The sequence below is a fragment of the Pristiophorus japonicus genome, chromosome 2 (assembly GCF_044704955.1).
Source record: "Pristiophorus japonicus isolate sPriJap1 chromosome 2, sPriJap1.hap1, whole genome shotgun sequence".
In the NCBI taxonomy this organism is placed as follows: Eukaryota; Metazoa; Chordata; class Chondrichthyes; family Pristiophoridae; genus Pristiophorus; species Pristiophorus japonicus.
In genome coordinates, this window is record NC_091978.1 from 175,866,686 (window position 1) to 175,888,143 (window position 21,458).

Genomic DNA, 21,458 nt, shown 5'->3' on the forward strand with positions numbered 1-21,458 from the left:
ATCATAAGACTGCACTACGCATCAAATCAAGCTCAGGTGGGTGGGGGACTGTGGAAGGCATCACAACACTGCACTACGCATCAAATGTAGCCTGGGGGGGGTTTGGGGGTATTTCCCGATCACTGCCCCTGCTCAGACCTGGATGTGGTCCATACAGACCTGTGGGGCGAGAGAACAAAGAACCTTGTCCTGTCTGCCTGCTGTTTTGAGCTTCATGAAAAAGGTAAAACTTAAGCATGGGGGCAATACATACAATGCCATACCTTGTGCAAGTCTTTTGCATGATGGTGCTGCAGAGGAGACAATTGGTTCGACGTCATCACATGACGAACCTCAGAGCCCGTAGTGTGATGGGCAGGAGGCCTTACCCACGTTGCGTATATTGAGACAGGCATTCGTACCTGCACCTGAGTAATGCAGACTGTGTCAGAAGGCTACGTTTCTGCAAAGAAGTTGTAACTGAGATCTGTGAGTTGGTAAAAGCAGACCTGCAACCTAGAAATGTCAGGAGGACTGCTTTGTCAGTTGAAGCCAAAGCTGCACTTTCATTCTATGATCTGGATCGTTCCAAGCTACAACTGGGGATTAGTGGTCCATTTCTCAACAAGCAACACATGTCTGCATTCGGCAGGTGACTGCTGCACTATATGCCCGGAAGAAGGACTACATAAAATTCAGCATGACCACCCAGGCAATGCGTAACAGGGCTGTGGGCTTCTCCAGGAGTGATGGCTTCCCTAAGTTAGAGGGCTGCATTGATTGTACCCACATTGCCCTGTGAGCACCTTTGGAGGATTCCGAGATGTACAGGAACAGAAAAGGCTTCCACTTCATTAATGTGCAGCTCATGTGTGACGACATGCATCGCATCATGTCAGTTGATGCAAGATACCCTGGGAGCACCCATGATGTGTTCATCCTACGCGAGAGCGTTATATCTGCCATGTTTCAGCAGCAGCAAGAAGGGCAGAGCTAGCTACTGGGAGATAAAGGGTACGGCCTCGCCACCTGGCTCATGACGCCCCTACGTGTAACCCGGACGGAAGCTGACCGGGAATACAATATGTCACACATTGCGACACGCAGCATGAAAGAGGTCTATTGGCATCTTGAAACAGAGTTTCTGATGCCTGGACCATTCCGGAGGCTACTTGTTATATTCCCCTGAGATTGTCGGTCAGTTCACTGTTATGGGCTGCATGCTGCAGAACTTAGCCATCATGAGGCAGCAGCAGATGGTAGTAGAAGACCCACCTGAAGTGAGAGTGGCTGATGATAATGATGAGGAAGATGCAGATGATGAGGAGGAGGACGAGGAAACTACCTGAACCCGGAGCACAAAAGCAGAGGAGGGCGGGCCGTCATGCCCCTTTAACGATTGCTCGAGCCTTGTGCCAGGAAATCATCTGTGAATGCTTTGCTGCCTGAAGGCTCAGTGGCAACTATTCCAAATGGACCATGTTTACTGTTTGGACCTGTTCCGTAATGTTGTGTTGTGTTAATGGAACAAATAATGGAAATTATTCTTGTTTTCTTCAAAAGTTGTGTTAATAATCGAACAAATAATGGAAATGATTCAGTTATAATTTAAAATATATTTTATTCAAAAGTTTAACAAATATTTGTTTGTACTTAACTTAACTTTAATAAACATATTCTTGTATCAAACTTTAAAATATTCACTTAAGATCACTTAGAAACTTTAAGATCACTTACTAACTTTTAAACTTGTAAATTTACATAACTTACAAAAAACTTTTAATTTGAGAACAGTTACAACAGTAACAACAACAACCGCAGCAAAGAAAGGCTGCACCCATCTCTCCTCCAACTTATTCTAAGACCGTCCATTGCGCTTGGTGACTCCACCACCCCTGCCCGCAGGCAGTGGTGCAGCGTTTCTCGGGTTGGTACCAAGCGTATTGTTTCGAACATTTTGGGTAATGCGCACTTCTTGATGGGCGGGGGGCGGTGGTAGGCAGTAATGTGGAAGGACCGGCTTGGGTCCCTTCAGAGGCTGGTGTGGGGATTGGAGTGGGTGTGACAGTTGATTGCGTCAATGGGCGCGGGGTCTGTGCGTGTTCCCTGATTGCAGCAGCTAACTCCGACATTCCCTCCGTCATGTGACCTGACAGCATCGCAACTACCTCCAACATTCCCTCCCTCATGTTCGCCGACAGTCTATCAGCTACCTGTGACATTCCCTCCCTCATGTTGACCAACAGTGTGTCAACTATCTGCAACATTCCTCCCTCATGTTCACTATCAGCTCATCAGCTACCTGCGACATTCACTCCCTCATGTTCCCAGACAGTGTTCCCATTTCTCGTGAGAGTTGTTACTTCTCCCGACAGTCCCGATACCACTGATGGTGTCCAGGAGTGATCGTGTAAAGTCAATGCTCTCCGTACTCATTGCCTTCATCTGAACCACATCTGTTAGATCCTACACCTCAGGGGAGCACGGCCAAGCTCCCCTTTCCCTCCTCACACTGGGTGTGGCTCGCAGCATCCTAGTGGGACCCACAGTCTCGGATGGTGGGGCCCTGGGTGTGCCTTGCTGCATCTCACTTGGACCCACAGCCTGGGACGGTGGGGCCCTGGGTGTGCCTCTTTGCACCCCACTGGAACCCGCAGCCTCAGATGGTGGGATCCTGGGTGTGCCTTGCTGCATCCCACTGGGACCCGCAACCTTGGACAGTGGGGCCCTGTGTGTACATCGCTGCATCCACTGGAATCCACAGTCTCGGACAGTGGGAAACCATGGAATGTCCCACCAACACTCAAACCACTACTCATGGAAGGGGCTAGCACCTCAAAGGGCAGCACCTGCACCTCCTCATAAGTGAGTACAACAGTGGGGGCTTCATCCATCCCCTCCCCTTCCTCCTCACCCCCATACTCTTGGTCTGGAAGGTGGGATTGGAAGATGTTCTCCTCTTCAGGCTCATCCTCATCTGAATCTTCTTCTGTGTCATCAGGGTTGGCGTCAAGTTCTGCAAAATATAACAGAACATACAAATGGTTAGCAGCAGAGGAGGGGGCAGGGTGGGTGGCATGAGTAGGCTCACACAACGCAGGCAGCAGGCTGATTTGAAGGACCATGATGAATGATAGCACATTGCATTAATCCATCATCACAGGTGGCCAACGAACGAGGATGAATTGCTTCCACACCAAAAGGGCTGAGTTCACAGATGTTTCAATGAAGGACCCGATATTCCAGTCTTGAACTCCAATTGAGGGGGTGGAAGATGCCTGTGCGTGGATTTTTTTAACGTGTGGTGACCGTTGCACATCAGCCACCACACGGGCTTGACAGAGCTAGGTCTGGTGGCTAGCACGTGCAATACTTAACATTTAACAAAGCCAGACTGTGGAATTTGTAGGACTTACCCTCTCCCTCGAGTGTGGGCCCAGCTTGTGAAGTGGTGGTTGCTTTTCTCCAGGCAGGACCCATCAAAGCAGCGACCCTCTCTTCCAAGGGTGTCAGTGACTGCAGATTTGCCAGGCCTCCTCCTGTTCAAGTTCTTTCCCTTTTGTTGTGTGCCACCTTCCTCTGCAAAGATGAAAATATAACTATTTGGAGAGGGTGTCTTTCTGCTAGGTGGGACATATACAGATGGTCACACATTTACAATTGCAATTCCATTGAAAAATGAAAATATTGCTTACATAAACTACTTGACCAAGGTCCTGCCACTTCTTTTTGCACTGGCCTCGGGGTGGTCACTATTGCACAGTAATCTTGCGCAAGTTGGTTCCAAAGTTTCTTCATTTCTTTAGGTGGAATTTTTATGTGACCTCTGCTGGTGTCCTGCTCTTGCCATCTGCCTTCAATCACAGTAACTAGTGCCTCCCGTAAGAAATTCTAGGTCCTTGCACCGCGTTGCATCTTGTATTGCAGCTCCGATTTTTCCAATGAGAATTAAAAGTTCTCACACACAACTGGTTCTTTAAAAATGGCCGATTGCAGATCGGGAGCTGTACTGCGCATGCGCGCCAAAGGAATCACGTCCAAAACATCCAATTTTTGTGAGCATGTGCAGAAGGGGCGGCATTGTTTTTTTTCGGCGCAGACAATTGGCCCCCCCCCCCGCTGCCGAGGCTACAGGACAGGCTGCGTGGCGCTAATTTTGAAAAACAGAGAGGGGAAACTTGTCACATTTATTTCTGGAGTAGTTCTGGGCTAGAAAAACGGGCGTAACTCTGACAATATGCCCAAAAACGGCTTTGGGTAAAATTGAGCGCATTATGTTGCAGGGTACTCAACAACAATGAAGTTCCTTAAATCAACAAAACTTTAACGCCGTGATTTTCAGCTTGGGCACAAAAACTTCCTTGTGCAATACCTGATTTTGCGCCCCTGATCATGGAACTTAATTTTTTGAAGAATTTTGTAAATGAGGGCGCAAACTTTTTCCAGGCGTTATCAGGACCTCCTCGCTGCCATTACCGCCCTGAAATCTCAAAAGCCGAAAATCCAGCCCCAAGTTTTTCCAGTTCTTCCTCAGAACTCAGTTTTCTGATACAAAGGTTCAGCCATGTGGTTCTTTTCTGCACCTGTTTCAAGAGCTTAAATGTCTCCTCTATGTTTCAGTGAGCAGAAGTGGACAAAGGTACAGTTTGACCAGAAGTCTGTACAGTTTTGGCATAACATCTTCAACTTATATTCTACTGATTTGGCTATTTAATTGAGTATTCTAGTTGCTTTGCTGATTGTTGCTTTGCAGTGACTGGACAAATAAAGGGAATGAGTCCACTAGTATTGTTAAGAATTTTTTCAACATAACCCGTAGCTATTTCAACATTATTCATGGACTTTTGTCAAGTTTTGTTTCTTCCTTCGTGCAATACGTATCAAAATGGATCTTCATTTGCCACTAGTCCACCCAAATATGACTTTCATCCAATGTAATTTTAGGTCCTTGGCAATCTCTTCAACTTCAGCTAGCCTCCTCCTAGTTCAGTATCATCTGCAAATTTGATCAATTTGCTTTAGCTTCTGAATTTAAGTAATTAATATAAATCAGAAACTGTAAGATACCAACACTAATTCCTTGGGTGGGCACTCCATTCCATTCAATGCTTTCTTCATTATATTACTTAACAAGTATCCACTATTCCCCTAACTTTCAGCCCATATGGATTCCCCGGTTTTATTTTAACGTCCTATTGCTTTAAACAATCAAGGGGTTCAAATGCCTGGGAACAAACGTTACCCAAATATCAGGACTACCATACAGGATTATATGGAACATTATGCCAGCTGCTCTACTTTATCCAAATCAAAGAAACTCAGAAAGGTCCTCCAACCAATTTTAGAGAAGGAGCAAAAAGATGGGCAGCATCTTTGCAATCCTATGGTGCACTGTGCAAGACCAGAACAAGACTGAATTCTCTCCAATCCCAATCTCTTTATGAATTCACTTGAAAGAAGGAAGAATATAGAAACATACACACAACCTAGATAAGTTTATCATCATCATCATCATAGGCAGTCCCTCGAAATTGAGGAAGACTTGCTTCCATTCTCAAAGTGAGTTCTAAGGTGACTGAACAGTCCAATACGGGAATTACAGTCTCTGTCACAGGTGGGACAGACAGTCAGTCATTGAAGGAAAAGGTGGGTGGGGAGCCTGGTTTGCCGCACGCTCCTTCCGCTGCCTGCGCTTGTTTTCCACATGCTCTAGGCAACAAGACTGGAGGTGCTCAGCACCTTCTCGGATGCTCTTCCTCCACTTATGGCGGTCTTTGGCCAGGGATTCCCAGGTGTCGATGGGGATGTTGCATTTTATCAGGGAGGCTTTGAGGGTGTCCTTGAAACATTTCACTCTGCCCACCTGGGGTACGTTTGCCGTGTAGGATTTCCGAGTAGAGCGCTTGTTTTGGGAGTCTTGTGTCAGGCATGCGGACAATGTGGCCCACCAGCGGAGCTAGTCAAGTGTGGTCAGTGCTTCGATGCTGGGGATATTGGCCTGATCGAGAACACTGATGTTGGTGCATCTGTCCTCCCAGGGGATTTGCAGGATCTTGTGGAGACATCGTTGGTGGTATTTCTCTAGCGATTTGAGCTATCTACTGCATATGGTCCACGTCTCTGAGCCATACAGGAGAGCGGGTATCACTACAGCCCTGTAGATCATAAGCTTGGTGCTAGATTTGAGGGCGTGGTCTTCGAACACTCTCTTCCTCAGGCGACCAAAGGCTGCGCTGGCGCACTGGAGGCGGTGTTGGACCTCGTCGTCGATGTCTGCCCTTGCTGATAGTCAGCTCCCGAGGTATGGAAAGTGGTCCACGTTGTCCAAGACCGCGCTGTGGATTTTGATGACTGGGGGGGACAGTGCTGTGTGGCGGGGTCAGTTTGGTGGAGGACCTTTGTCTTACGGATGTTTAACGTAAGGCCCATGCTTTTGTACACCTCGGTGAAGATGTTGACGATGGCTTGGAGTTCAGCCTCTGAATGTGTGCAGACGCAAGCGTCATCCACGTACTGTGGCTCGATGACAGAGGATGGGACAGTCTTGGATCTGGCCTCGAAATGACGAAGGTTGAACAGGTTCCCACAGGTTCTATAGTTCAGTTCCACTCCAGCGGAGAGCTTATTGAATGTGAGATGGGGCATTGCAGCGAGGAAGATCGAGAAGAGGGTCGGCGCGGAGATGCAACCCTGCTTGACCCCGGTCAGGATGTGGATTAGGTCTGTGGTGGATCCATTGGTCAGGATCACAGCTTGCATGTCGTCATGGAGCAGGTGGAGGATGGCGACAAACTTTTGGGGGCAGCCGAAATGGAGGAGGATGCTCTACATTCTCTCACGGTTAACAGTGTCAAAGGCCTTTGTGAGGTCAAAGAAGCCCATGTACAAGGGCTGGTGCTGTTCCCTGCATTTCTCTGGCATTTCGCACTGTGAAGATCATGTCCGTTGTACCCTGTAGTGGACGGAATCTGCATTGTGACTCTGGGAGGAGCTCTTCAGCCACAGGGAGAAGGGAGAATATAGAAACAACACACACACACAACCGAGATAAGTTTATAAGCACGAGATGTCGCAGACACAGCTGGTGTGCCTGTAACAAAATATGAACTGACCACTGTAACCTGCTTCACCTGCATCAGAACATAGGTTAAAAAAACAGATAGATCTACAATATTGGACAGGAGATGTCATCGCCAAATTAAAATTTAAATGATTATACGAGTTCAAGATTATCTAATACTTGGTACCTTTTGTTGCATCCATTCCTCCAACTGCAAACAGAACACCTACGGTAGACTTCCTAGGTTTAGTACGAGGACTCTGCATCATGTTTCGTCGCTCTGGTAGCAGGTGATATTTCATTGCTTCCATGATGAGTTTTTGGCATTCAATATCATCCCTAAACAGCATATTGTTCTCCATGTCTGCAAGAAACTAGCAGGAACAATTCAAATTCAAACATACTTCCAGTATGAACTAAAAAAAAATGCAAAAATATTTGTTCAACTTGACAAGGAGTTAAATAATTTGCGCACAGTTACAAAACCACAATTTCATCATTTTCCCTAACAGTTCCTTCTGTAAAAAAATACAGTCCTTGGTTATATATTTTACATTAATTTGGACTGCAGAGATTTTACTATGTCATAAACTTAGCCACTGAAACTATTAAACCAAACATGCTTCAGTTAACTACTGTATTGAGTATTATATTTACAATAAAAAACTAAGATTGATATTACTCAATTAGGGCATTAAAATTGAATGATTACCTACTGTAGGTATCGTCTTCCTCATTCTTTCAAATAAGTTCATCCTCTATATACAAAGTAGGTTTCACTGTCCTGAGGGAAAGGCCACTGAGCAACATTGCCTCTAACAAATTTGCATATGTATGGTAAAGTGAGACAAAAAGGCTTCATTCTTGGTTACAGCTTTATTTCTTTGATAAGGGCCTTAAGGTAGCATGGAGACCATAAGTAACTGAGACAACGCCCAAATATCCAGAGTAAACACTCCAAAAAGAATTAAGGTCAGGAAAGAGCTTTGCATGAGGAGAATGAACTTCTTTCAAAGAAGCAGTAATTAATTAGCGTTATTTACTCATTTGTTCAAATTCCACAGGCTAATTGGATACACCAAAGTAGTACAGAAATTGGTGTGATTCTGGGGAATACATGTTCAGGCCAGAACAAAATATTTATTGTCCTGAACCTTACTAAAAGGATATTCAGACTGTTCCAGTCAGCTGCCTTATAGATGACCTAAGGAGGAACCTCAGAAATTGTCCCAAAAAGCAACCACTGCATCAATATAACAAACATTCTGTAAGGATAATCTACAGGCCGCCTGAGGAAGAGTGTGTTCGAAGATCAGGCCCTCAAATCTGGCACCAAGCTTATGGTCTAGTGATACAGCCCCCCCTGATGGCTCAGAGACATGGACCATACACAATAGACACCTCAAATCGCTGGAGAAAAACCACCAACAATGCCTCCGCAAGATCTTGCAAGTCCCCTGGGAGGACAGACGCACCAACGTCAGTGTTCTCGACCAAGCCAACATCCCCAGCATCGAAGCACTGACCACACTTGACCAGCTCCGTTGGGCAGGCCACATTGTTCACATGCTTGACAAGATGCTAAAAGCAAGCGCTCTACTCGGAACTCCTACATGGCAAGCGAGCCCCAGGTGGGCAGAGGAAACATTTCAAGGACACCCTCAAAGCCTCCTTGATAAAGTGCAACATCCCCATCAACACCTGGGAATCCCTGGCCAAAGACCGCCTTAAGTGGAGGAAGAGCATCTGGGAGGGCACTGAGCACCTCGAGTCTCGTCGCCGAGAGCAGAAAACAAGCGCAGGCAGCGAAAGGAGTGTGCGGCAAACCAGATTCCCCACCCACCCTTTCCTTCAACGACTGTCTGTTCCACCTGTGACAGACGCTGTAATTTTCGTATTGGACTGTTCAGTCACCTGCGAACTCACTTTTGGACTGGAAGCAAGTCTGCCTCGATTTCGAGGGACTGCCTATGATGATGATGAATGGCCCTGAAAATCTGTGACCATTCTGGTGGACTCCCACCATAACTCTGACGAGTGTGCGGCCTGGCATACCTCAATGACAAGGAGGATATGATGTCCGAACATATGGGATCAAATTTTTCTTTCACAGAAATTACAAGCAGCGTCTTGAAACCGAGACACCCTGCCCCACCACCCACCACCCCCCCCCCCCCCCCAACAACCCCGCAGATTTTCAGGGTTAATATCTCAAGAAAAATGAGGAGAGAAGAGATATGGTGGACACCAAGCACGAGGTTAGGGGAGGGGCATGAAGAAGCTTGGATTGAAAACCAAAAGCACGGTCGAAGAGGAGGGTTGTGAGGAGGATTTTGTGAGCAGGGAGGGAGGTGATTAAGTGAAACGGACTGGACAGAGAATACCAGATGGTAAGAGTGAAGTGGCTAAACAAGCAGCCACCAAATGCAGAAATAGAAGGAGCATATTGGGTGTCCACCAGGGAATGAATGGGCAGCCAAGATCCGTGGACTTTGATTTTGTGGATGCTGCTAATCTCCTTGGCAAGGGCTGTATCCGTCCATGTTCTGAAAGGGCGATTATTTCTGAGCTGACCAGTGGGAACATAAATTATTTAAAGGCCAATGTCCCAGCTGATTTTTATCTGTGGGTTAATGACAATATCTTATTTGTAAGTGAATATTAAATGAATGAAAGGAAATTACATTTATTAGATCCTGAGGTAGGAATTTTTACTTCACAACCTGCTGGGAGTGGAGGGGGAGGAGGGTTCCGATAGCGTGCAGAAAAACCTGGATGTCTGGCTTTCCCCCCTAAGCTGTGGAGATTGGAGGGAGCACTCCTGCTCCTCCTGGATCACAAAGAGTGCTCTCTGAGAGTGTCTGCCTTGCTGCAGCTGCTGGGTTTCCGGAGGCCCAGAAAACCCAGCCGGCCATAGTAAAACCTGAAAAGCAGGTTAAATCTGAGGCATCCAGGGATGATAGACTGAAGAAGCTGGGGTTGTTCTCCTTAGAGCAGAGAAGGTTGAGAGGAGATTTTGATAGAAGTGTTCAAAATCATAAAGGGTCTAGACAGAGTAGATGAGAGAAACTGTTCCCATTGGCGGAAAGGTCGAGAACCAGAGGACACAGATTTAAGGTGATTGGCAGAAGAACCAAAGGCAACATGAGGAAAAGTTTTTTTATGCAGCGAGTGGTTAGGATCTGGAATGCACCGCCCGAGAGGGTGGTGGAGGCAGAGTCAATCATGGCTTTCTGAAGGAAATTGGATAAGTTCCTGAGGAAAAAGATTTGCAGGGCTGCGGAGTGGGACTAGCTGAAGTGCTCTTGTAGAGAGCCGGCACGGGCTTGATGGGCTGAATGGCCTCCTTCTGTGCTGTAACCAATGATTCTATTAACCTATTTAAAATGCCATCCCTTCTCCTGACAGCGGGTTGGCTGCCCACTCCTGTTCCGCCTCAGTAAAACCCAGAAGTTGGCATGTTGGGGCCAGCTTCCTAACACGCTTTGAATTTTTGCCTTTTTAACTCCCACCCGCTCACCCATGTTAAAATTTCCCCTGAATCTCCTTGGGCTTTCAGTCCTCGTGCCAGCATAACTTCAGCGGAATCCCCCGTTTATGCATGTAAACCAGGCCTCTGTCGTACTTCTGACTAAATTATGGTTGTGCTTGGTGAGAATGTTCCATTTTCCATTCAGTATTTCACCTTTTACATAACATTTCAAAATAAACTTTTATTTTAACCAATTAAGTATATAAGAGGCTGACATTTTAATACAATTATGAACAATGAGTAACGATGATAAACAAAATACTAGAAATCTGAAAAACAGGAAATTCTGAAAACAGAGCAAGTCCATCAGCATTAAAAAATGCTGGTTAACATTTTTGAAAGTTTGTTCATGTGAAAAGTGAATTCATCTTTTCTTTTTTCAGATTCTGGTGGATCTGCTGTGTATTTCAGCATTTTACATATGAGTTCCATAATACATATGTGTTCCCTAATAATTATTTGCAGATAATTATGTAAATTCTCTTAACCTACTTAATCACTTGGGATGATAGATATATTACACTTTAAATATGAAACCTACTGAATTGTAAAAAGAACTCATCATTTTCCAAGGTTCTACGGATGAACATTAAGCACCATACAAGCTGTATTAAGTGAGGAAGACGGGTCTCTAGTTTGTACAACTAGTAAGAATTTGGATTATAAACGCACATATTCAGATCTTCCTTTTCATGTCTCTCTTGTAATATTTATGAAAGACTGTGGTTCTGCTATACTTGAGGTCACATTTTTTTCAGATGGTTTCTCCCTGAAATTACAGCAAAATCTAAATTGAACAAAGTTGATATTTTTAGAATACTGTAAATAACCCAAACCAATAACTTTTAATCAATATGCCTTTAAAATAATGAAATACAGGCCTGAAGCTAGTGTAGGGTTATTCTTTGTAATTATAGAGAGGATAAATGGAAACTCCATTTTCTTTTAAAGGATACATGATTTTTACTTTCCCAACATGAATTAATCTTTAATGGATGGCTGAAATTGGCAGTGGCCAGTGGATCATTACCAAAGCTTCCAGCAGTTAATGAACCAGATCAATGCATATGGTATAAAAGACTGATCTGTCACAGAAAGCACGATAGTGGGGAATGTCAAAATGATAGATGTCTAAAAATAAATGAAAATTAAAGGAAATCTTCAAGCAGAATTCTAAATCTGCCTTCATGGCTCCAAACAGTGTGAAGTGTGATGGATGATTTTTATCACTTCTCATCATGGGTGTAATAAATCAAATTTATACGGCGGTTGCGCCCTACAGAGCTTTAATACCTGTATGTGCTTCTGTTAATTACTTTAGAAATTAAGGGCTAGAAATTGCAGTGGCTTACCGCCCGGTTTCTGGGCAGTATTTACCATTTTGTCGATTACCAGATTGGCAAGAAATTGCCCAGCTGAGTTACGCCGGTGGTTTCGAGATATCACCGGGGAGCGGACCATCGGCGTGCACCGTCCTCAGATCGCCCTGGCGCAATATTTGGCTTAGCGGTGATCCGTAGATAAGTATAAAAAAAAAATGCCCACGAGAATCAGCGAAGCTGGGCAATAGGTGAGTAGCTCTGCGAGAAAAAGGTTAATAATTGGTTTTTTACTCATTATTTTAAAATTCTGCTGCGGTGATTTAAGTTAAAAAAGTCCTGAGAATGTTTTAATGATTTTTTATGTTCTGTTTTTTTGAAAAATATTTTTAGTGTTTTTCTCTTCCTTGGCCAAATCCGCATCCTCGGGATAAATTTTTAGTGAATTTTTAAATTATCGCCCATTTTCTTTAAGAACCACCCAATTCCACTTTTTCGGCGAGAATCGGGGTGCAACGCCCATTTTTTTCGCTGGGTGGGCAGATTTTTTTTCTTTTTTTGGGGGTTCACTGGCAATAATCTTCGGAATCTTAGCGGTCTTTTGGGCGGCAATCGGGCACTGGCAGGTTGTTAGGAAATTCTAGCCCCATGTGTTGAAAAAGATGAAAATATAACCCAAAGTAATTAGGAAAAACATCTTCATCTCAGATTTACAACAGGATCTGAAGAACATAGATCTATCAACTTTGTCTCCCAATTATTCTTGCAGATAAGTGATCAAAGGACCTGAAATGTTCAGTTTTGGCTTCTCCCCACAAAAAGGTCACTCTTTGGGCCGAAATGTCCCCAGCCGCCTAGAGCGGCACAGTTAGGGGTGGCACGCTGACTTTCTAAGCCAAGAAAAGCGCCAAAAACTTACCTTCCACTTTGGCCGCTCCCACATTGTCCGGATCCATAGGTGTGGCACTGCAGAGCTTTTGGGGGGGGGGGTGCAGAGCTTCAGCCGCGCTTGCTTAGTGTGGGCGGCAGGGGGGGGCGGGGCTTGGGCCCAGCGTCTTGTGGAGTGCCGGCAGGGGGACGCATGTCTGTTTGAGCGTGCATGCATACGCAATGGGCGTTTCAGCGTGCGCAGTGCCACAGGAAGCTTGGCAATCGGCTAATTAAAGGGAGAGCGTCCTCAGTATCATTGGTAATGGACCATACATAAAGGTAAGGTTTAAATATTGAAAATAATATGGGGCATCAAGAGGGAGTGTGCAAAAAGAAAACTTGCAGATGGTGTCAAGCATCTGTAATTTTTAATTTTTTTTTAAGTACATCAAAAAATAGCGCCAGAAGAAGAGGTGGACCCATTAAATGAGATTTAGATAACACAATAGTAGAGGAGAAGCACATGGTATAACTGCTAAATTAATATTTTGCTTCGATCTCCACAATGGAAAAGGATAATATGATACCAGAGGTACAGGGCACTAGATTCGGGACAGGGAGAAACATACAGGTATAAACAGAAAAACTATAATGGATAAGCTGATCAGATTGTAGCCACACAAATATCCAGGCCCAGATGGTTGCCATTCAAGGATATTCGGTGAAAAAATTAATTTAACTGGATCAAAAATAGGGCAGGCTCCATTACGGGCATACGCTTCCAGGCACATGAAAAGGAAAATCTTGAACAGAAGAGATATGAATGCCCAAATGTAGTGACATGGCTAAAGGTGAAGTTTTCTTTGCGTATGTTCATTTTCATAGAATTAATAGAAATTTATGGCACAGGAGGCTGCCATTCGGCTCATTGTGTCTGTGCCTGCCAAGAAAGAGTTATCCAGCCTAATCCCACCCCTTAGCTCTTGATCTGTAGGTTATGGCACTTCAAGTGCATATCCAAATGTGATGAAGGCTTCTGCCTCTACCACCCTTTCAGGCAGTGATTTCCAGGCCCCCACCACCCTTTGGGTGAAAAAAGTTCTCCTCAACTCCCCTCTAATTCTTCTACTCATTATTTCAAAACTATGCCTCTGGTTATTGACTTCTCTGCTACGTAAAATAGGTCCTTCCTATCCACTCTATTTAGGCCCTTCATAATTTCATACACCTCAATTACATCTCCCCCCAGCCTCCTCTGCTCCAAAGAAAACCACCCCAGCCTATCCAATCTTTCCTCATAGCTACAATTCTCCAGTCTTGGCAACACCCTCGTTAATCTCCTCTGTACCCTCTCTAGTGTAATCACATCCTTCCAGTAATGTGGCAACCTGAACTGTACGCAGTACTCTAGCTGTGGCCTAACTAGTGTTTTATACAGTTCAAGCATAACCTCTCTGCTCTTATATTCAATGCCTTGGCTAATAAAGGAAAGCATTCCTAATGCCCTCTTAACCACCTTATCCACCTGTCTTGCTGCCTTCAGGGATCTGTGGACATGCACTGCAAGGTCCCTCTGTTCCTCTACAGTCTTGAGTATTCCCTTGCTTCGTTTGCCTTCCCCAAATAGAATACCACACACTTCTCCAGGCTGAATTCCATTTGCCACTTTTCTGCCCACCTGACCAGTCCATTGATATCTTCTTGCAGTCTAAAGCTTTCTTCCGCTCTATCAATGACACTGCCTATTTTTGTATCATCTTCAAATGTCTTAAACATGCCCCCCACATTGAAGTCTAAATCATTGATATACAGGTACAATGTCCGAAATCCGGAATCCTCGGGACTGAGTCCTTTCCGCATTTGGGGTTTTTCCGGATTTTAGACAAGAAAATCAATGTCTGAAATCTGGAATCCTCAACCAAATCCATGCCGGGTTTTGGGCTTTGCCTCAAAAATGTCCAGTTTTCGGACAATGGTTCCGTACGACTCCATCAGCTATGCGCAAAGATTCGGACAATTCCAGTTTTCGGAGTTTTGGATTCGGGATGTTGCACATGTGTATCAGAAAAAGCAAGGGACCTAGTACTGAGCCCTGCGGAACCCCACTGGAAACAGCCTTTCAGTCACAAAAACACCCATCAACCATTACCCTTTGCTTCTTGCCACTGAGCCAATTTTGGATCTAACTTACCACTTTCTCTTGTATCCCATGGGTTTTTACATTTCTGACCAATCTACCATGTGGGACCTTGTCAAAAGTCTTGCTAAAATCTATGGAGATTACATCAAACACGCTGCTCTCATCAACCCTCCTTGTTACCTCCTCAAAAAACTAAATCAAGTTAGTCAGACACGACCTTCCCTCAACAAATCCATGCGGACTGTCCTTGATCAGTAGGTGCCTTTGTAATGATGATTTATATTCTCCCTCAGAATGTTTTCCAATAATTTGCCCACTACCGAAGTTAGGCTGACTGGTCTGTAATTACTCGGTCTATCCCTTTCTCCCTTTTTCAACAACTTCCAGTCCTCCAGCACCACATCTGTAGCTAAAGAAGATTGGAAAATGATGGTCAGAGCCTCCATTATTTCGACCCTTGCTTCTAGTAACAGCCTGGGATACAGCTCATCCGGGCCTGGTGATTTATCTACTTTAAAAGATGCTAAACCCCTTAATATTTCCTCTCTCACTTTGTTTATCACATCTAATATTTCACACTCCTCCTCCTCAAGTACAAAAGAAATAGGAACAGGAGTAGGCCATTCAGCCCCCCGCGCCTGCTCCGCCATTCAATATCATGGCTGATCTTCTACCTCAACTCTACTTTCCTGCACCATCCCGATATCCCTTGATTCCCTTAATATCCAAAAATCTATCGATCTCTATCTTGAATATACACAACGATTGAGCATCCACAGCCCTCTGGGTTAGAGAATTCCAAAGATTCACCACCCTCTGAGTGAAGAAATTTCTCCTCATCTCAGTCCTAAATGACCAACCTTTTATTCTGAGACTGTGACCCCCGGTTCTAGACTTCCCAGCCAGGGGAAACATTCTCCCTGCATCTATCCTGTGTAGCAGTTGGCGCAAACCCCATGGATTTTTAGATATACCCTTATTAAACACTGGAAGGCTGTTTGGGGGAAGCAATGGAAAAACACTCAAGCTGAAGGTGGCTGATGTAATCAGGTTGCATTCATATGGTAACGGACTGTCCTTGGGAACAATGGCCCGAAAGGCTCACTCTCAAGGCATGGATATCGTCATCATATTCGAGGCTGGCGACTCACTGTTTCTGAGAAGATGAGCCCGCTAAGTTAAATCGGCTGGGAGATCATAGAAACATAGAAACATAGAAAATAGGTGCAGGAGCAGGCCATTCAGCCCTTCTAGCCTGCACCGCCATTCAATGAGTTCATGGCTGAACATGAAACTTCAGTACCCCCTTCCTGCTTTCTCGCCATAACCCTTGATCCCCCGAGTAGTAAGGACTTCATCTAACTCCCTTTTGAATATATTTAGTGAATTGGCCTCAACTACTTTCTGTGGTAGAGAATTCCACAGGTTCACCACTCTCTGGGTGAAGAAGTTTCTCCTCATCTCGGTCCTAAATGGCTTACCCCTTATCCTCAGACTGTGACCCCTGGTTCTGGACTTCCCCAACATTGGGAACATTCTTTCTGCATCTAACCTGTCTAAACCCGTCAGAATTTTAAACGTTTCTATGAGGTCCCCTCTCATTCTTCTGAACTCCAGTGAATACAAGCCCAATTGATCCAATCTTTCTTGATAGGTCAGTCCCGCCATCCCGGGAATCAGTCTGGTGAACCTTCGCTGCACTCCCTCAATAGCAAGAATGTCCTTCCTCAAGTTAGGAGACCAAAACTGTACACAATACTCCAGGTGTGGCCTCACCAAGGCCCTGTACAACTGTAGCAACACCTCCCTGCCGCTGTATTCAAATCCCCTCGCTATGAAGGCCATATCTCGCTATCGAAACGAGATCGAAGCCATCACCGACCATTAAGGACATTAAAACATATCAAGAAGATATCAAACTTGAAGCATCTTTTGTTACCACGGAGGCCCAACCCCGGAAGGCAGGAAGAGGCCATAAAGGACTCGAGTGGATGATCCATCCAAACCTGGGAGGAAGCCTGGAAACCATGACCTGAGGCCCTGTGTCCATTAAAACACAGACAGTGGTCTATGTATTGGGGGGGTATATCAGAGAGCCATTTTGGATAGCTCGCTCTTTCCTGCCCTCACACAACGGAACATCAAGAGGAGCTGAGCCTTGCTCTTCCAACCGAGACGGACTTCGACTCAAGACTGGGACTCGCATACCGCAAGGCCGGTACAGAATCAGGTAGCCGAGACGTACGGGAAGAAGCTGCAAGCAAGATCAAGGGAAATCTAGGTGAGCATTGCCAAGCCTACACCCCCACAAGATCATTTAGCTGGGAAAGGGGGTTTAGTGTTGGAAGGGCCCGGTGATAGTTTAGTTCACGGGAGGGTGTCTATAGGTCGTGGTAAGTTAGCACAACAGGGGCTTGTAGGACAAGCCAGGGTTGTACTGTTGTAAACTATACTGTTGTGTACACACTGCTTGTACTGTATACGAGTGGGGTGGTTTTGTTAACCTTAATAGACACTGTACGGGTGAGCCCGAAAACGCTGTCGGTGTTCAAATCTGTCCTCAGTAATCCCTATCATCCTGAACTTATAGTAAAGGGGTTTGCGTGCTCGCCATGGGTGGGGCAAAACCACTGACAATAACCAGCGATTGCGGCGGGGCCTATTGGTTACCACAAAAAACGATTACACCTGTCAAGTCCTGTAAGAATTTGTATGGTTCAATGAGATCATCTCTCATTCTTCTAAACTCTATAGAGAATATAGGCCTAGTCTTCTTAAACTCTCCTCGTAGGACAGTCCTCCCATCCCAGGAATCAATCTGGTGAACCTTTGTTGCACTCCCTTCAATGGCAAGTATATCCTTCCTTAGATAAGAAGACCAAAACTGTACACAATACTCCAGGTGTGGTCTCACCAGAGCTCTATATGATTGCAGGAAGACGTCTTTATTCTTACACTCAAATGTTCTTGTAATAAAGGCCAACATATCATTTGCTTTCTTAATTGCTTTCTGTACCTGCATGTTAACTTTCAGTGAATGGTGTACAAGGACACCCTGGTCTCTCTGAACACCAACATTTTCAAATCTCTCGCCATTTAAAAAATACCCTGCTTCTCTATTTTTCCTACCAAAGCGGATAACTTCACAATTCTCAAAATTTTATTCCATCTGTCCTGTCCTTGCCCACTCACTTAACCTGTGTGTATCCCTTGCAGCCTCTTTGCATCCTCCTCACAACTTACATACCCACCTAGCTTTGTATCATCAGCAAACTTGGGTATGTTAACTACAATGTCTGCATCGCCTTTTCTTTTGTGAGGACAGATGCAAAGTATTCATTAAAACCATACTCACATCTTCCGCCTCAACACAAAGGTCACGTTTCATTGGTCCTACCCTTTCTTTAGTTATCCTCTTGTTCTTTAAGTATTTATAATACAGATTTGGGGTTTCCTTGATTTTACTGGCCAATATTTTTTCATGCTCTCGCTTTGCTTTCCTAATTTCCCTTTTAATTTCACCCAAGTACTTTCTATACTCCTGCAATATTTAGCTCTTGTTATCTGACGTAAGCTTCTTTGCCTTATCCTACCCTGTATGCCCCTTGACATCCAGGGGGCTCTATATTTGGGACCCTTATGGAAACACTTCAATGCAGGTGTCCCAGCACTCTTGCAAGCATAGCCCAAAAAAGGAGTCGTTGTCAAGAAGGAGAGAAAACTGACTAAATTATGTTCTCTATTAAACTGCAGTCGAATAAAAATCAAATTTCAGGACAACATCACAACTATCAGCACAAACAATATGAATGCCAACATCCCTGACACTCTTATAATTAAATAACAACTATTCAGTCACCCAAGGAATCGAAGGCTACAATCTGACCGGACAGTTCATACAACTACTAGAAAACAGCAAGGTCTTACTTCTGCATTTGATATGTGTCAAGTTTAATTAGTCTGCCCTTCCTTTCCATTTATTTACAGTGTGAATGGATTAGAATTTCAAATGGTGGACTATTGCAAAGTCGGCAATGTTTACAGAATGCACGTATCAAGAGTTTATTCCCACACCAACCATTCTGTACTGTAGAAACAATTGTTGGTGTCTTTTTTGTATCCATTTAAAAGGACGCGACAACTGGGAAATGAGGCATTTCCATTTTGAGCATGCATGGTCAACATCAACTACTCCCAGGTTAGATGCAGAGTAGTTTGTGTGCTGTGTATGTTAACCCTGTACCTCAGAAGCACATTTCTTACTGCAATAGAATTATTTCTTAACCATCCAGTCACGGCCCGGAAATCGATGCGGTCCCGGCCTGCAAGACCATCAGCAGGCCGGGGCCATTGGAGGGAGCAGCGTGCAGCGGCACGGCCCGGAAATCGGCGCGGTCCCGGCCTGCAAGACCATCAGCAGGTCGAGGCCATTGGAAGGAGCAGCGTGCGGAGGCATACCACTGCAGGGAGCAGCGCGTGCTGCTGCAGGAGGGCGACTGCTGCGAAGTCAGGTCGCTGATTGCAGTATCAGCAGGCACAGCAGGAGGGGCGAAGGAGCGGCAAGAGTTTGTAGAAGGAATGACTGGGGCCTAGGAGAGGCGAGAGTCTGGGGCCCATTAGAGGCGAGGGCCCAGGGGCAGCACGAGCCAGCCCACACTGCTATATGTGTGCGCGCTAGGTCCGTGCAGCAGAGCTGGTCTCCAGTCGTCTTGGGTAATCCTTGCCACTGGACCAAGACCTAGCTCTGTCAAGCCCGTGTGGTGGCTGGTGTGCAACAGTCAGCACACGTTAAAAAAATCCACACACAGGCATCTTCCACCCTCCAAGATGAAGTTCGGGATCTGGAATATTAGGTCCTTCATTGAAACACCTGTGAACTCATCCTTTTTTGGCGTGGAAGCAAGTCATCCTCGCTTCGAGGGACTGCCTATGATGATATTGGTAGACATCTGTGACAGACACTGTAATTCCTGTATTGGACTGTACAGTCATCTGAGAACTCATTTTTAGAGTGGAAGCAAGTCTTCCTCAATTTTGAGGGACTGCCTATGATGATGATATTTGGGACGCCCACCTTTTTTCTTTGTGGAAACATATTTGCTCTGAACCCTCACGATCTCCTTCTTGAATGCCTCCCACTGCTCTGACACGAATTTACCTTTAAGTAACTGTTTCCAGTCCACTTTTGCTAAATCACTTCTCAGCTTCCTAAAATTGGCCTTTCCCCAATTGAGAACTTTTACTCCTGGTCTATCTTTATCTTTTTCCATAATTACACTATCTCTAACTGAATTATGATCACGACCACCAAAATGCTCTCCCACTGATTCACCTTCCACCTGCCTAGCTTCATTCCCTAAAACCAAATCCAAAACCATCCTCTCTCTTGTTGGGCTTGCTGGCTAAAAAAGTTCTCCTGAATGCATTTTATGAATTCTGCACCCTCAATAACTTTTACACTAATTCTATTCCAGTTAATATTAGAGTAGTTGAAATCCCCCATTACTGCCCTATTGTTTTTGCACTTCTTAGACATTTGTCTACATATTTGCTTTTTTTTAATCTCGCTTTGACTATTTGGTGGTCTATAGTACACTCCTGGCAGTGTGATTGCCCCTTTTTTGTTCTTCAGTTCAATCCATATGCCCATATTTGATGATCCTTCTAACATATCATCCCTTCTCACAGCTGTATTTGTTTCTTTAACCAATTTTGTGACCTCTCTCCTTTTTATCCCCCTCTCTATCTCGTCTACAAACCCTGTAAACCAGGAATGTTGAGCTGTCATTCTTTCAACCATGTTTCTGTAATAGCTATGACATCATACTTCCATGTGTCTATATGTGCCCTCAGCTCATCTACCTTATTCACTGGACTCCATTAAGCCTTTATACAATTAAGCACTACCAAAACTCTTCGTTGTCTATTTTCTAGCCTTTGTTTCCTCTGCCTTCCAAACTCACTTATTAATTTTCTGCCTTCCATTTCCAGCTTTTCTTCTTTCCCTTCTGAATCTACGCTCAGGTTCCCATCCCCCTGCCAAGCTAGTTTAAACCCTCGCTAACAACACTTGAGGTGCAACCCGTCCAGTTTGTACACATGCCACTGCCCCCAGAACCGGTCCCATTGCCTCAGGAACCTAAAGCCCTCCCTCCTGCACCATCTCTCCAGCCACGCATTCATCTGCTGTATCCTCCTATTTCTATACTCACTAGCTCGTGCCACCGGAAGTAATCCAGAGATTACTACCTTTGAGGTCCTGCTCATTCATTTTCTAGCTCCCTAAAATCTGCATTCAGAACCTCATCCCTCTTTCTGCCTATGTCATTGGTACCAATATAGACCACAATCTCTGGCTGTTCACCCTCCCTGTTCAGAATGTCCTGCAGCCACTCAGTGATATCCTTGACCCTGGCACAATGTACCATCCTGGAGTCACATCTGTGGCCACAGAAATACCTTTCTGTTCCCCTAACTATTGAATCCCTTATCACTATTGCTTTCCTCAACTTCTTCCTGCCTGTACAAATGAGCCACCCATGGTACCATGGCCTTAGC

At 45.0% G+C, this 21,458-nt stretch overlaps 1 protein-coding gene across 6 annotated transcripts in view; it reads right to left on the minus strand.

Moving 5' to 3' along the window:
- The window catches only part of LOC139242618 (kelch-like protein 5), a 258,999-nt gene that overhangs the window by 53,291 nt on the left and 184,250 nt on the right, over positions 1-21,458 (minus strand). For all 6 annotated transcript variants that reach the window (XM_070870459.1, XM_070870440.1, XM_070870445.1 and 3 more), the window contains one exon: positions 7,227-7,413. In XM_070870459.1, coding sequence (XP_070726560.1) covers positions 7,227-7,413 — 187 coding nt within the window. The remainder of the gene's footprint in view (positions 1-7,226; positions 7,414-21,458) is intronic.